Raw genomic sequence first — 16991 nt, forward strand, 5'->3', positions numbered from 1 at the left:
ATACATCAACATATGTATCACATAATACCATTTATATGGTTACATATAACATCATTAAATCCTAAGTATAAAACCGAGGATTCTATTCTTAGTTTTTTGTTTTTGTTTTTTATTTTTTTATTTTGACATGTCTATATAAGAAGAAAAGTAAAAAATTGAACTAATGATCTCTGTTTTATGAGACGTGGTCTCCAATCGATTGAATTACTAATTGAGAATGAAGCATGACTTTTGTTACCTTTTTATTTTTGAAGTGATATGATTTTTTTTAAATTAACATTAAATCAAAATGAAATAATAATGACAAAAGAAAAGTCATAGCATCTAGAAGAAAAAAGAAAATAAGTAAATAGTAGTCGAATTAAAAACGTAATCAATCATTTCTCAAAAAAAAAGAAAAAAAAAGAAACGTAATCAATCCCTTTCCCCCACCCTCGTTACTCCGCGTTCCCCACCGTTCACTCTTAAAGGTGCCTTCCTTGTATTTGCAGCAAAACACCAACCCGGCAAGGCGTGCGCATTCAGCACCTGGCGCCTCTATAAAACTACTAGTTGCGCGTTGCTGTCGACTGCACGGCCTCCTTGTATGGTATGGGTGATCTCTATGCGTGGCTCGTCTCCTTCTTCGTCCTCATAGCCCTTCTTGTGGTCGTCGTTTACCAGGTCAATCCCAGAACCCAAACTTTCTATTCGACATTTGGGGATTTTTTATTTAAATTTTTTTTTTTCCTGGTTCATATGCTTATTTCGAGAGTGCATTCTTTGAAGATTGGATTTTTATTTCAAGTTTTCCGGTAAAGATTAGGCTTTTGTGAATTTCAGTTGGGTATGTTTGTGAGTGGACTTGTTGTTTCATCAATTTTCTCTTTATTTCTTGTGGGGATGAGGAGGGACTTGGAAAAGAGTATCTGGGTTTGTTGCATTTGCTATGAAATCAGTCACTTTGAAGCTCTATGCACCTGTGCCCATTTGTTCATTGGGATGCACGAGTTTTGGGCATTCTACAGGCAATGCTAGAAGTATAGTTTCTCAGCTAAACATTCATATTTTGGTGGTCTTCACTCTTCATTATACCCAGTTATATTTTATTTGAACTAGTTCAGCTGTTTATATGTTCATCTCTTTTTTCTTTATTTTTGGTTAGTAATACAGGTTTGTATGTGAAGTAAGCTCACAGTTTTCATAATGATTTTAGAACTCAACTATGTATTAGTATAGTTTATTGGTTAGTACAAAGTTCTATATACTTTTTTTCCCTTGCTCTTTAATCCTATATAAAGGGGTTTTACATGGTATATTACTTAATATTTTAGATTGTTAACATATACATCCCTTGGAGTAAATACTTCTCTTCGACATCTTACCTTCACCTTAAACTACTGAAGTTAAGGTTTTAAATTCTTTTATGTGTTCTGAAATTTAGTGGGGTGAAACTTGTAAGTTTAATAGCATCCAAAAGAAATAGAGGGAAAAAAAAAAACTATAATTAGCATCCTTTTAACTAAGATCGTGCTCTCTTCAATAGGCATCAGTTCTGTTGCATTTGAAAGTAGTTACTAGGCTTCTTGGCCTAGGAGTATTGGATAAGTACTAAGAGACCTCAATTAAGGTGGAGTCAGGAGTTCAGAAATTCTTGACTCGTTACGCTGGTCATGTGGTGCTCATCCATAGCATGGGTTAATTGGGATTTGGTTTTGCGATTGCTTGTTAAAGAAATGAGAAAAAGAAATTTTCCATTTAACTAGAATTGATCTTGTATTGGAACATGTTAGAGCATATTATAGAGTTCAAGAATCAAAGTTGCAGTTTAAGACTATCACCTAACTACAATTGACAATTGAAGTCTAGACACAGTTGAAGACTTATCACCTAGCTACAGCCTAGGTACGGTAAAAGTCTATTTGTATCCAACATAATTCTCCTATAAATAGGAGCCTTGCTATATTGTAAATATCACTTAAGAAAAATAAAAGCAAAATGTAACATTTTGAGCTTTATTCAGTGGACGTAGGTCATAAACCAAACCATGTAATTCTTTGTGTCTATTTATGATTCTGCTTTATATTTATTTGTCTATCACATTATTATTAGTTTGTATATGGTATCAGAGCTATTGGCTAATGCCGTTTCAATCCTGGATTGCAATTTTCATTTTTGTTTCTCATCATCTATTTCAGATTGATTTCACAATCATGGAAGCCCTTTTTTATTTATGTTGTTTTATTAAAAAACAAAAAATTGCCCAAACATGCATATGTTTGGCCATGTGGCCCATTTAAGGCCCATAGTTGACCTATTTCGAACATAGTAGCCAATGTCCAAATTCTAGCCATAGTAGCCGATGCCGGCTAAAAGTAGCCGATGTCAAAATCCCGTCAAAGTAACCGATGCCAGCCAAAAAGTTGCCGATGTTCAAATCCTGGTCATAGTAGCCGATGCTGGCTACACTCGCCGATGTTGGCTATAGTCGCCAAAGTCTAAGTTTAAGAGCAGTCGATGTTCCAATTTAGAAGCTATCAACTCCAATCACCTCCGTCGGCGGCCGCCACCAACTCCACCGAGTTTCCGGCAACCATCTCAGGCCTGTGTCGTCAACCAAAGATCAAACTCAAGTTTCCACAACTTTCCACTTTGAGTTTCACGGGGTGTTAGAGCATATTATGGAGTTCAAGAATCAAAGTCACAGTTGAAGTCTAGTCATAGTTGAAGACTTATCACCTAGCTACAAACTAGGTACAGCAGAAATCTATATGTATCCTACATAATTTTCCTATAAATTGGAGCCTTGTTATATTGTAAATATCACTAAGAGAAATAAGAGCAAAATATAGTTATTTGGGCTTTATCTTGTGGACATAGGTCATAAACTGAATAATGTAATTCTTTGTGTCTATTTATGATCCCGCTTTATAATTTATTTGTCTATCACATTATTAGTTTCTATAGAACATATTGACTATATATTGTTAAAAAAAATTTATGGGAATTACTTAGAAAGTTGTTTGGGTAATGCATACTGGATTGTCATTCTGTCATTGTTTCTCTGGTTCTACCCAAGTTATATGTAATATAGAACTTGACATTCAAAAATTTGTTGCAGCTTATGTGCCTGGCGGATCTAGAGTTTGATTACATCAACCCTTATGACTCCTCATCTCGGATAAACAGAGTGATTGTACCAGAGTTCATTTTACAAGGAGTCTTATGCATATTCTATCTTGTGACTGGGCATTGGGTTATGACACTGTTGTCTGTTCCATACCTTTACTACAATGTGAGACTGTAAGTTTTCTCTCTCCTTCGATTTCGTGTCTTGATGAATACATGTAATTCGGTTTGCAATGTATAACAACTTTTTAGATGATTGCTTTAAAGCTCCTTTGAGGTTTCTGACAATGTTAATGACACACACACATAGCTGCTACGATGCATGTGCTAGTTGCCGGTGTATTGCAGCAGTCATATCTTGGTGTCTTGAGACTCTAGAATTTGCTATAAGTTCCATGATCTTGCTAAATATGTCTCCTCCATGTGATTAGGTACTTGCGAAAGCAGCACCTGGTAGATGTCACTGAGATATTCAACCTGCTCAATTGGGAAAAGAAGCAACGGCTTTTCAAACTCTTCTATCTTATCTGTCTCCTCTTTCTCTCCATATTTTGGTACTGTTACTGGATAATGGATGCCTGCTGTTTCTCAATATTTGTTGTTTTGATTTTGATACTTGATTTTGACTCTTGTTTGTACTTCTGTTGTAGGATGATTCTAACTGCATTGGATGACCATGACTAGATGGGGGCTCACTTTATGGAGCTTGTTTTGGAGGTATTCAATGCCGCAAACTATTATTGCCTTGCGTTGCATTGGAGATAAATTGCTCTCCCCTAACAACACCTTGTTGTAACTGAATTAATTTCAGGCTTATTATTTGTTGAAACTAAGTTAATCTCTTCAGCCTCAGTTTTCAGGCATTGTAAACTCTCTCTCTCTTTGCCTTGTGCTTTTTGGTAATGAGAAATGTTCAGTTTTCATCTTTTGTTCCTCCCATATATTCAATGTTGAATTTAGAAAAAAATATGAGGCAAGAGATGAATGTGTAACACTGTTACTTCTCTTTGGTAATTAGCTACAGTTAGAGTTATATGGTCTGTTAACAATTTTGGCATTTCCCTTTTTGCATTATCTGTGTAGAGTTGTTTTCACTGCTCATCAACACAAATCACTAAATATGAGCAGTTCCTGCCTGCATGCACTCAAAAGTTTGTTAATGACAAAGATTTTTCTAAATTGAATTCGGGAAAGTTTCTTCAACCTAATTTATTAAATTAGAGCATGTGTCACGTACATTTTTAAAATGATGTGAGAATTATATGTAGTTCAGATGTCATATGTTCTATTAATTATATTAAAAAAACATATGAGAATTATATATTTTAATGACACATAGATTAGAAAACCTAATTTGGAGGAAAAATGTCATTTTGTAAACGTCATTTGAAAATTGTTCTTCCAACCTGATTGATGAGTCCATTCCCAACTTGAGGCAATACCACTATTGGTGAGAGTCCCAATAGTGGATAGTTTGACAAAATATGTGTTTAGGCTATGAGGCTATGAGCTAACTTATTATTTTAAAAAACTAAAAAAGAGTTGAAATAAAATTGTAGTGGCTGCATGGCCATCTCGACCATTGGGGAGGCTGCAGCGACCCCTCTCCTCCATTGGTGGACGGTGGCCACACGACAACTCTCATTTTCTTATTTATTTATTTTGTAAATAAAGAATCAATTCTTCATGCATGTGTTTGTGATTTTGATTTTTCACAATAAGCAGACGTACGTAACCACATAAATCTTTCCTCAAATATATACATTTTTCTTTTTTTTTTTGGCGTAATTTCGTCAAATATTAACCTCACCGGAAAACGAGTTGAGATTTCCGACTGCCATAAGGCAGCCAAGCGTCATACACTTCTTTAATTTTTTATTTTTTTTTTAAAATTGAAGAAGAGAGATATTAAAGAGAAATTCAAATTTGAGGTATTAGCATTAAATTTAGGATGATAAAATTCATTTTAAGTGATACCATCCCTAAAGGGTTAACTTTCCACCCTAGGTTTTAGTTTTAAATCCAAAAATAAATTTTAGGCATTAGAAAGTAGAAACTAAATATTAACTCATAAAAATTTAACCAAAAAAAAAAAAAAATCTAGCAGAACTAGGAAGAGAGATTTTTCTATAATTTTTTATTTTAATAAAGTCACATCAGACTTTGACAGACACTTGTTTGACTCTTGGCAGTCAAATAGCAGGACTCTCGGAAAACACTAAAAAAAAAAAACAGTTTCCAACAAAACACTCTTTCAAAAAACAAAAAACAAAAAAACATTGCCTTTTACGTTGTTGGGCCTTGTCGAGGAATCCGAGTCTCAATCTTCGTCGTTGAATTCCAGAATCAAACCCATATTTCCATTCATCACCCTCAAAAACCCCTCTCTTCAGGTACGCTTCTTCCTTTCTATTTCGTTTGATTTCCCTTATTCGCAGTGGCGGAACCTCTTCCTTTTTACAATTTTACCAACCCTACCCTTACAGCATTACCCAATCTCCCGCACCCCGGCACCCCCATCCCTTCTCCCGCACGGCGCACCCCCATCCCCATTCAAGCCAATCTGTTGACGGCAAATAAACCAGTCCCACCGAGAAAAAAACCGTTCCCTTTCTCAGTTTCTCACCGCTTCGGTGCTCCGTTAGGCCTCAATATCGAGCGAATCGACGGCCAAACAAGCCGGCTGCAGATCTCAGTCAAATTTCTAGCTACAGCCTACAGGTAACCATGAAAGCAAAATGGATAAACTTAGTGCTTAACATTTTTATTTTCTTTCACTTTCTTCAAGTTTCTCTACAACCGAACAGAGGTGGATGTATATATAATTCTTTTAGGTGGAAGCTCCAACAGACAACAGTTGGTTGTAGGTGTAGCTTGTTTTCTTTAAATCTTTTATTTTGTTTTATTTTCACATTGTAGACTTGTAGTATATTTAATTCGCCTTATTTTTGCGTGAATTTCTTCTCAATGTTCTGTTGAAATTGCACATGTTAGGTATGATTCCCATGATTTAATCTTGTCTCATTTCTTGTTAATTGTTATGCTTGATTCTGGTTGTGGTTGTGTTATACACATTGTTTGTGATGTATTTAGGTATGATTTTCCATTATCCGTGAGTTCTTTGCACATGACTAAATATTTGTGCACACCACATGTTTGACAAAATGCCTAAGTGACATTCTTGAGCCACTTACCTTGATTCATGACTTGAATTGCTCTTGTTTATTGTCATTATGGTTTAAGCTTTGATTGTGAGGGATATAAGCATTTGTTTCCTTTTATAGATATTTTTTGTGATTGTGTGAATTACCAAATTTTTAGGGTGAAAAAAATTTTTAGAACACAAAAAAAATTTTAGCGGCACCCCCAATATAAAATAGCTGGCTCCGCCACTGCTTATTCTCTATGTGCGCGCACGTGTAGTTACCTGCTGATCAATCCCTCTGCAACGTTAGAAGTTGAAGTCTTTGGCCTCTCCGCCCAAATTAGGTACCATATCATTGTTGTTAGAGACTAATTCCATGTACCCAGAAGCTTGTTTTGTTGATTTTATGATCCCACTACTTCATTTGATCAATGCCATGACTTGCGCTTCAGAAATTAGGGGTTAGGGTTTTGAAATTTTGGACATGTAATATTTTGATTGAACTACAAATGGTGACGTTTTATTGTTCTTTGGACCCGTTTGCTCGTATTTTTGTTTTTATTTATTTAATTGTTATCTTACCTAAGAGAAAAAAGAACCCTTTGTAAAGCTACAGCACTCAAGAAATTTTTATTGGGTTAATATTTGCCAAGTCTACAGTTGGATGAAACATCTTCCACACTTGTTATGCATGTCAATTTTCACTTCAATCGGATATCATTTACTAATTATTTTTATACTGTAAAAAAACTGCACTTTTAAACATTTTGTAAATGAGAGTATTTAGTGAAGCAAACATGATGAACATGTGGATACCATGTAGTCCAACTATAGCTCATTGCACCCAATTGGGATCCAGTTCCAACAGCCATTCTCAAAAGTTAGGATTAAACGTATGTGGCCTTATCATGCTTGCCGAATTTTGTACCTATCGTGTGTCGTTATCTATAACATACACGAAAACGTATTTGTGCAGTACATTTAAGAATACACAAGCTTTGACGAGATTGTTCTTAATGCATGGTCACCTTGATATTTGATAGTTACAATGATACGGAAAAGACATTTAATCTAATGGTGAGTTTAACGGAATATTGTTTTAATAGAAAGTTATTGAGTTGTTTAACTTTTGTTACAATCACACTTTGTAAATAGTGCTATTTAGAAATGATCATTTTGAAATTTTTTCTTATATTGAGTCTTCATATTCATGATAAATCCTTTGGAAAGATGGCCAGGCTATGTTTATTACTCGTTTCTTTATATGTAGATTGCTACAATGCATAGAATGAGTCTATTTCATTGCTTTGAATAAACTTTTTCTGCGGCTCATGAAATTAGAGGTCACAAGTTTGAATACATTGTATGACATAAAAGTCTCTGGTTTTGTATGTGCTGCTCTCATCTCTTGGCATTTGTTCTTTCAGCAGTTCAAAGGTCTAAGGTTGCTGCTACATAATGGTTAACGCCATTAAAGGACTGTTCATTTCCTGGTATGAGACTTTTTTCCAACCTGAAGCAATTGCCTATTATGTTGATAGCTTGTGCACTCTCTGCATGTATTCTTCATGTGTATGTGTGTGTGTGTGTGTTTAGTTAATCAAGTCTTCTTTCCTTGGGGAATTAGGTAAGCTTAAAAACAGTTGACTGAAACGTCAACTGTCTGATGTGTGACTGGTCATAGGGCTCAGAATATGTTTAAAGCTCGAATTTTTGCAAGTGGCATCTTTTTTATTTGATTAATGTTCAGCAATACAGAAATCTCTGTTAATTTGTTAGTTGGATTCGGATTATCATTTATGTGAATATGATCATTTGAAGGCATCCTCTGCCTCTCAATTCTAGAATTTAATTGGTGAACAGATAGGAGAGGGGTTTCATGCCTGCAGAGTGTTTTGTTTCATTTTATGTTCTTCTCTTATGCAGAGATTCATTGTTGCTGAAAGAACCTCATATTTCTCTTTTGCAGTGACATACCCATGGCACAATTCATCATCAATTTGAACTCTTCATTGCCTGCATCACAGAAGTTCATAATATATGCCTTGGATAATACTCATCTTTTTGTGCAACCCCATGTGGCTGAAATGATAAGAAGCGCCATGTCGGAATTTAGGGACCAGAACTCCTATGAGAAGCCTGCTTGATTCAATCTTTTGTTTTTATCATTGATCAATAATAATCTCCTTGTGTCATAAAACATTTCTCAACTTACATGTCTTGTCATTTTGTAATGTCTTCTTAAACTTGCTCTACTTATATGCCTCAATGCCTTATGTTTTTCCTGTTGCATATGACCTGCATGTGAGTAACTGCTCCCACTGTCGAAGTATATGTTACATTTTGGTAAGGTGCTAATGGATTTAAATGTACTTTTTGCTGAATAATGCTAGCCCCTCACTGTCTAAGCCCTTAAAGAGATGTTACTGCTTTGGAGAGGGCTCCTACTGGCCTACTTCTGGCTCATTTGAACCTTCGCCAATAGGTGATCCTTAACAGGCTCCTCTGGGAGTTAGCATTTGGAGCTACCATCTTTCTTACATATGTTTTCCATCCTTGTAATAAACACTAGTCGGAGGGTTTGATAATAATAGATGTAACCAAGAAGAATAAACACAGATGAAGGCAGATAGCCTCTCCTTATTTAGCTTTTAGATTTGTTCTAAAATGCGCAGTGTGATATGTTTACAGTACACAAAATTGTACAATGAATGCATGTGATGTTAATGCTCCCATATGGGTTCTATCACTGAAGTGCAACTATAATGAAATTTGAAGTCTGAATCGCACGCAATTTAGGTAGCTTTCACAGAAAGGTATGTTGAGAAATTGCAAATTGCCAAGAAAGAAAATTTCCTGTGTCAAGCTAAACACAGACCCATGTTTATTGTTCTTTAATACTTCTGTTTTCTCCAATTTATACGAAGAACCTAAATCCACTTTGAAACTACACCGTGCCTTCCAAGAGAGACTAGCAATTAAAAAAAAAAAAAAAAAATCAAGATTTTCTACAATTCTTGGTTATCTATCATTTACAATTCATTAAATCTCAACCATATTTTCAAATCAAATTGTTGAAATTTTACCATATTACCATTTACCATTTTTTTTTTCACCAAGGACTCGATTTCAATTTCTCAAAGAAAAATTATTTCAAAGAATTTTGATTTTGTTCGGCATTTAACGAAATATATCTGATGTCATGTGATTTAAAAATTTTATATGACATAAAAATATATTCACCAAGTGAAAACATATATATATATATATATATATATACTGATAAAATGATTGGCAAAGAAAAAAAAAAGTTTTCGAAAGAAATTGGGTCCATTATCCCAATTGGGTCATTAGCCCACTCCGTAATCTACCCCCCTCGACCAATTTCTAAGAAGAGTCCTTCACTTTGCTCTCTCGCTCTCTTCTCTGTGAAAATGGCATTCTCTTTTCATGCTTCTACTCCGAGTCTTCACCCCCAAACCAGAGCCTCTCATCCTCCACCCAGGTTCTCTTTCTCTCTCTTGCTTGTATTTTTAGGCGTGGAAATCAAAATCAGTAAGTACTTTAATTAACTGATCTTTGTCTTCGACAGTTGCGCCACAAAGCTTTATTCAGGTCTAAAGCTTCAATCTTTGGGTATGTCACATTCCGTTCTCTCTTTTCCTGAATTTCTTTCACGCTCTCTTTTCTCAATCCATATTTCTTTTCAATGTTGCTGTCAGGTGCGTTTGGAACTGGAGTACCTAACTTGACGGCTGAATTCTATGGAAAAGTTAACAAGAGCCTCCAACCCAGGTGACTGAATGGATATATATATATATATATATATATATATATTTTCAATTTAATTCGTGGGTCTGAAAGATTGGTGGATAACTGTTATGGGATTGCGCGGCACCAAGTAAATTTTGTGACCTTTTTTTTTTTTTTTTTTTTTTTTTTTTTTTTAACACTTAAAAGCATATGTATCTAATCACAAAATGATATGGGTATTTGTTGTTCTTTGATGGGATTAATTGAATTATACTACTTTTTGCTCCAGTGAGCAATTCAATATACAAAGATATGGGTTAATTCTTTATGTCTTTGTCCTTCAGTGTTTGTGATTAAAGGAAATTCTGTTGGTTATTGATATGCCCTGCGAGGGATTAGCCTAACCTTTTGTTATTGGTTTTTGTTGTCATCTTTGAATTTTCCTTCTGAGTTTTGGGTTTATATGGAGACAATGAAAATTTTGGTTTTGAAATATTGCTCCGTCTAGAATGAGAACCCCTTTGCTCCGTCTTGAACTTGCTTTCACAGTGTTCCTTTTCTTTTTAATGACTACTTGATGAGAGATCATGATTGCCTAGATTCGTGTTTTTCTGGATGCCTAGACATAGTTCTTAATTCGCTTTCGAAGTTACTTTTGGTTTGCCATCTCTCGATGATGTTTTGTCCCTCGCTCTTTTTTTCAGAAATGTTGCCTTGTTTATCTTCAGTGGCAACTCGTACATGCAGCTTGGATGCATGCTTGCGTTATGGATACTTGACTGCATACTTAAATATTTTACATTGTATATATCATTTTTTCCTTAGTCCTGTAAATATATCTCCAACACATTGAATTTCTTCTTCTAGAGAACAACTCGCCCTGTAGTTGGAAGTTCGAGACATTGTATTTTTTATGCCACTCTCTTATGAGATCCATGTTTCTAATAATTATGCCACTCTTTTTTCAAAGAAGTATACTCTATTTTGGTTTAACCTTCTTTAATAAAGAGAATGTCTTGCGACTTTCAGTGCTTTTTTTCTTCTTTAGATCTGGTCTGATTGCTAAGCGATGTGGTACTGCATGCGTGATGCTCTTCTATGTTTACAGGACTCGTAACAATATAGCGATGCGAGGGCGAGTTAGAATGATGCCTATAGGGACACCAAGAGTGCCATACAGAACTCCTGGTGAGGGAACTTGGCAATGGGTTGACCTATGGAATGCCCTTGTAAGTCACTACAGCTATCTCTTTGACAAACAAATAGTCAAATTAATTTGCCAAACTAAAAGTTTGTATTTATGATTAATAACAAAGATATGATGTAAATCTGGGTTGGGCAATCACTTTCGTGTATCACACCTATAAAAAAACAAAAAAAGACTACGAATATCCTGGGCCATGGACTCAATCCAATGATCTTAACTATCTGTTAATTTTAAATTTTGGACTTCTTTTCTTTTTATTCAAAACAGTGCTGTTTTTGTTTATGTTGTTTGATGATCCTTCTAAATTGGCCTTGAAATTCTTTTTGTGAGCATGATCATAAGTGAATTGAATATCAAAGGCTAATCTATTCAATATCAATTTTTATTTGTGGATGTCAAGTTTCCTTGTGATTTTTCTACGTGATTTATGCTTAATCATATCTCTCTAAGTAACTCACGGAATTCTTGTGATGCAGTACCGAGAACGTGTTATCTTTATTGGACAACATATAGATGAAGAGTTTAGCAATCAAATACTGGCAACAATGTTGTACCTCGATAGTATTGATAATTCTAAAAAGCTCTATATGTACATCAATGGTCCTGGTGGAGATGTGAGTCCCTGATGAACAAGTCTTCTGCAATCAAATCCTGCCTCTTTCTCTATATTTTTGTTGCTAGTGATGTCTTTTCCCTTGCTAAAGGCTTGCTCTTTTTGCAGCTTACTCCAAGTATGTCCATCTTTGACACCATGCAGAGCTTGCAGAGTCCTGTCGGCACCCATTGTGTGGGATATGCCTACAATCTAGCAGCTTTTCTTCTTGCAGCTGGAGAAAAGGTAATAATTTTCTCCACTAGAGTCTGGAATGGCAGTGCGAATGCAGGGGAGTTGGACCTACTATATAGTGATTTTGACTAATGCAGTCAATGCTGAATCATGGTGGACAGTTCTTTCCTTTTTCTTCTGTTTTGTCGTATCAGTTGTGGTCTGTCTTCATTTATTGAAGCATCCAAAAGACTGTTTTGATGGAATTGTGTGATTAACAAATTGGGATGTCCCTCAAGAGATCACATATCTCTTCCTTCCTCATTTGTACTGTTTTTGGTAACCCTAATACCCTACTGGATTGTTGGAATATATTCTTGTTTAGCATCATATGTTCCTTGTGGCCTCACACAATATCGGTCGAAGTAGTGAAGAAGGATATGTTAATAGGGAGGCAACTGTGAGTGTGATTATATGTTGGATAGAATAGTAGAAAAGAATACATGTGGCTGACCTTGATTAGTTGATGAGGATTTATGGACTGACCCCCTTTAATTGGGAATAAGGCTCACTGAGTTGAGTTGAGTATAATATGCTCTTTGCATAGGTTGAATTCACCTTTTTATAGCTCTAATGCCTGCACTCTTGATTTAATTTTATATTTACGTAGTTTTTTCCTTCAAAAGGGTAACCGCTTTGCAATGCCGCTTTCAAGAATCGCACTACAATCTCCTGCTGGAGCTGCTCGTGGTCAGGTGTGACAGCATTCTGTCTTTTTCATGTAAACCTGTTATAGATACTCGTCATTTATATGCTTTTTCATTTCCTTGCAATTTACATGCATATATGAAATTTTCTGTCAGGCGGATGACATTCAAAATGAAGCAAATGAGCTCCTCAGAATCAGGGATTACCTTTTTAATGAGTTGGCTAAGAAAACAGGCCAGCCTGTTGAGAAAGTTAGTTTGCTCGTCACTAAAATCTAGTCTTTTTGGCTGTTTATTTGTCACTTATAAAAAATTGACACTTGCTCTTGTAATTAAGTTGCTATTAAGAAGCTTAAGATTCTCCAAGTTCACATCTTACCAACTTATACAATCATTTTTTTTCCCTTCTGAGCTCCGGCTTCTACATTCTACCTGAACAAACGTGCGATTGTGAATCTTCATTGGCATTTTTTATTCTCCGGTCTTACCAATTTATTTTACATTTTGAACAGTGTGTTTCTCTTCATTCCTTGAGGAAGTTCACTTGTATTTCTGAAAATATGGAGTATGATGAGCTTGAAATTCTATCTTAATGGATTTATGCAGATTAACAGCGACCTAAGCAGGATGAAGCGGTTTAATGCTCAGGAGGCTCTTGAATATGGGCTAATTGATCGTATTGTCAGGCCACCCCGTATTAAGGCTGATGCACCTCGCAAGGATGCGGGAACTGGGCTTGGTTAGTGTACAAGCTTAATAAGATGATTGCCCACAATACCCGAATTGAAGCTGATGCACCTCTCAAGGATGCAGGAACAAGGCTTGGATAATGTACTTCTTAGTGCTTGAGAATCTGAGATGAGTGCTGTTTGACATTTCAGAATATTCCCCAAGTTTATTTATAGACATGTATGATTAGCTGTGTAGTTAGAAATGGTTTCATAGAAATTTATATTACTTTCATGATTTTGAGATTAATGGTGCCCCCAATGACGGCTTCTGGAAAGCAATATTTCCTTCCTCGCTACCTATCTTGTCAGATTCATTCCTCATCATTATCATACTATATGACTCATGGGAGTTGAGTTGCACTGAATATATCTGTTTTTTATTTTTTTCCCATTAAATCAATTGTGCCTTCTATTATATTGCTAAAGCCAAAAATAAACAGCTGATATTACAATGTTGTGTCAATTAGGGCTTAATAAAATTGTTAGCAGCATTCTATATCAGTGACAGTGAGCAAAAAGTAACTTGCATTAGGTTTTATTCTGAACAAATATGCTTGGTAATTATACAAACTAGCATATAACCCGCGCTATGCGCGGGGTTCTTTATTATATTTGATTTTAAAACTTAAATGCATCTTCATTGTTTATTTTTATTACAAGCTAAAATAGTCATGTTAAAAAATCAATCAGCTCTCTTTCAATAAACAGAGTTACGGAAAGTTATATTTAAATACAAATAAAATTCACATAATTCTGAACATTTGAAAAAAAAAAAAAAAAAAAAATTATGAATACAAAATAAAACAAAATATTTTAATTAAGATTTAATGCAATCAAATAAATCATCTATCTTATTTCAATGCAAATAAAACCTATATAATTTCGAATATTAAAAAAAATACAAAGCATAAATATTTTTTTTTTTTAGGAATACAAAATAAAAGAAAATTTTTCATTCAACATTTAATGCAATCAAATAAATCATTTCACATCAAATTCGGCACTTAATTATTGGTTTGGTGTTTTGAAAGCATTTTTATATGAAAAATACTTCCAAAAGCCCAAAAAAAAACAAAGGTTGACATATTGTCAACTGTATTGGGTGCTTAATTTAGTATCGATTTGTATTATATTGCTTTCAAAAGCAGAGAAAAAAAAAAAACACTTTAAAATATGCTTGAAAATTTGAGTAAATTACACAAACAAAAAAAATCCATAAACATTCAAATGAATAAAAATATAAGACCTTTAATTTATATAAATTAGAATATGTTAAAATATTGTTGGTATGAGGAAAAAAAAAAAGATTAAGAAGAATAATTACTTCAAGTTGAATTTTTAGGCCAATAGATTCTGTTTTTGTTAATGTTGGAGAGTAGAAAAAGAGAAAGATAAAGGTGGAGAGAAAAAAAGAGGAGAGAGACGTTGAGAGAGTGAAAAACTTGGAGAGAAAAGACTAAAAGAGAGAGAGACGTGGAGAGAGGAAAAAAAAAAGGAAAGAGAGAGAAAATATGAACCGGTTCAAAAGAGAGACGTGGAATGAGAGTGAATGAATTGAAGGAAAAAAAAAAAGTGATAGAGAGAGAACACAAATATGAACTTGTTTAATTTTTAACTGTACAGTTTTTAAAATAATGAATTAAAAAATTGGTTTAGTCTTTAAAAAAATGGTTAAATACATTTTCAGTACCTGTGGTTTGCACTAAAATCAAATAGCCACTTGAGTTTTGAAAAATGTCACAAATGCTACATGTGATAAACAAATAAATTCACTTGATACTTCTATCAAGATTCTGTTAGTTTTTTAATGGAGCGTCATGTCACCCTTACATGTGGCGTGATACCCCATTTGGCATGGGGGTAGTTCGGCCACCACTAGCTTTCCTTCCTTTTTTTTTTTTTTTTTTAATATGACGTGGCACCCAAAAACTTAGGTACCATGCCACATGGCGCCTTAAAACCATAGGTACCGTGCCATGTGTGAAGGTGACATGGCGCTTCGTTAAAAAACTTAACAGAATCTTGACGGAAGTACCAAGTGGATTTATTTGCTTACTAGAGGTATCATTTGTGACATTTTTGAAAACCCAGGTAGTTATTTGATTTTGGTGCAAACCACATATATTTGAAAGGTATTTAACCAAAAAAAAAAAAAATGGTTTTGGCTATTTGAAGGCACTTCAAACGAAGGTTTTGGCTATTATATATGATATATGATTTGATTTCTATTATTTGTTTCCTTATTTGATTTAAACATTAATAATACTTAATTTATAAAATAATTTATATATGAAAAACACTTGAAATATAATTAAACGCTATTAATTAAGCTAATTTAATGATCGATTTTTAAGTAACTCTTAAAAAATCGGTTCACAAATTATGCCTTAAAAAATTATTTAGCATTAAAATAAAAATGGTTCACGCCACATGTCACAATTTGAAGGCAAACACTGTATTGCTATTTAATAACTAGAGTTAAGTAATATCAATTATTATTAGGACTGGCAATGTTATTGATTGTCCTTAAAAGTGGATGCATCTGTATCTGTACATAAGAGGAAAAAAGAATACAATGAATATTATCCCCAACTAAAACAGAGGGAATTCAAAAATGTTCTCTAAAAAATGAACCCAGATGTAGCTTATCATGCTTCATAGCAGTTTAGCCAAATCAGAGCTGTGTGCCACGACTCTCCAACAAACGCTCCTTCCTCCTTTGTTCATAGACCTTAGCAATAAAGCTTTCAATTCTCATCTCCAAATTTTCATATTCCTCATCATCGCTATCATCATCATCATCATTATCTTCCTCATATTCATCTGAACCATTATATTCCTCTTCATCCTCAATGTAATCCCCCGTGTCGCCTTTTCCATCCGCTTCATACAGAAGCGGGAGGATAGGCCATTTTCCATCCCCTTCATACAGAGGCGGGAGGATAGGCCATTTTCCATCCCCTTCATACAGAGGCGGGAGGTCAGGCCAATTCCGGTCGACTTCTTCCAAATATGGTCTATAACTTAAAACAAGGATGGCAATGACTATTGTGTTCAAAACTGAAAACAAAAGAAGAGGACTATTTGAGAATCCATGAAGCCTGTGTTCTCTGTTTGACAGCCAAAGGCTCAGGACCCCAATGGCTACCAAACACAGCACCAGAGGTATCAATATCTTTACAAATCTCATATGCAGAATTGGAAATATTGGTTGAATGTTTTTTTATTTCTTGTTTTGGCAGGGTAAACATAATTTATAGTATCTCAAAAGTGCTTTTTCTTGGAAAGTTATATTGAGTGTGTTAGTAGCATACCCCCGTCATTTTCCTGGAAATTCAGTGAAGTAAACCTGGTGCATGGTAATAAACAAAATTTTCAAGCATGATAAGATATACCCAGAAATTTCTTAAGCCTCTGTTTTTGATTTGGTTGTCCTGCTTAGGAACCCTCAGTGTGGCGGCTGTACGTGGCTAAAATAAGGAATATACTCTGAGAGTCTGAGAGTTGCAAACATGAAACGTGTTTTCTGGTAGCCGCAATAACGAAGCGTGTAAGAATAATTCAAACCGTACAA

The 16991-nt window shown here is 34.8% G+C and overlaps 3 protein-coding genes across 7 annotated transcripts; all 3 read left to right on the forward strand.

The window, feature by feature from the left end:
• The first annotated feature begins 426 nt into the window (after window positions 1–426).
• On the forward strand, window positions 427–4167 carry LOC132175204 (Cornichon family protein). The gene is made up of 4 exons (XM_059587075.2): window positions 427–663; window positions 3101–3282; window positions 3540–3662; window positions 3759–4167. Exons 1-4 carry the CDS (start codon window positions 592–594, stop codon window positions 3790–3792), a joined length of 411 nt encoding a protein of 136 aa, XP_059443058.1. The 5' UTR covers window positions 427–591; the 3' UTR covers window positions 3793–4167.
• A 1189-nt stretch (window positions 4168–5356) lies between these two features.
• LOC148586748 (Nucleotide excision repair, TFIIH, subunit TTDA) lies at window positions 5357–8907 on the forward strand. Of its 5 annotated transcripts, none has more exons than XM_088514755.1 (4): window positions 5357–5829; window positions 6532–6597; window positions 7681–7746; window positions 8223–8907. In XM_088514755.1, the coding sequence occupies exons 3-4, from the start codon at window positions 7712–7714 to the stop codon at window positions 8398–8400; spliced, it is 213 nt and encodes a 70-aa protein (XP_088370881.1). In that variant the 5' UTR covers window positions 5357–5829; window positions 6532–6597; window positions 7681–7711; the 3' UTR covers window positions 8401–8907. The 5 variants fall into 5 exon arrangements, with proteins under 5 accessions (XP_088370881.1, XP_088370880.1, XP_088370879.1 ...); XM_088514754.1 differs by lacking the exon at window positions 6532–6597 and adding an exon at window positions 7230–7330; XM_088514753.1 differs by lacking the exon at window positions 6532–6597 and having other exon boundaries at window positions 5357–5501; window positions 5595–5829.
• Window positions 8908–9607: 700 nt separating this feature from the next.
• On the forward strand, window positions 9608–13717 carry CLP2 (CLP protease proteolytic subunit 2). Its single transcript, XM_059581961.2, has 9 exons — window positions 9608–9758; window positions 9846–9889; window positions 9976–10048; window positions 11115–11235; window positions 11690–11827; window positions 11935–12051; window positions 12666–12734; window positions 12843–12938; window positions 13293–13717. Exons 1-9 carry the CDS (start codon window positions 9688–9690, stop codon window positions 13428–13430), a joined length of 867 nt encoding a protein of 288 aa, XP_059437944.2. The 5' UTR covers window positions 9608–9687; the 3' UTR covers window positions 13431–13717.
• Window positions 13718–16991: the final 3274 nt, after the last annotated feature.

Source organism: Corylus avellana, chromosome 3 (genome assembly GCF_965113065.1).
Source record: "Corylus avellana chromosome 3, dhCorAvel1.hap1.2, whole genome shotgun sequence".
In the NCBI taxonomy this organism is placed as follows: domain Eukaryota; kingdom Viridiplantae; phylum Streptophyta; class Magnoliopsida; order Fagales; family Betulaceae; genus Corylus; species Corylus avellana.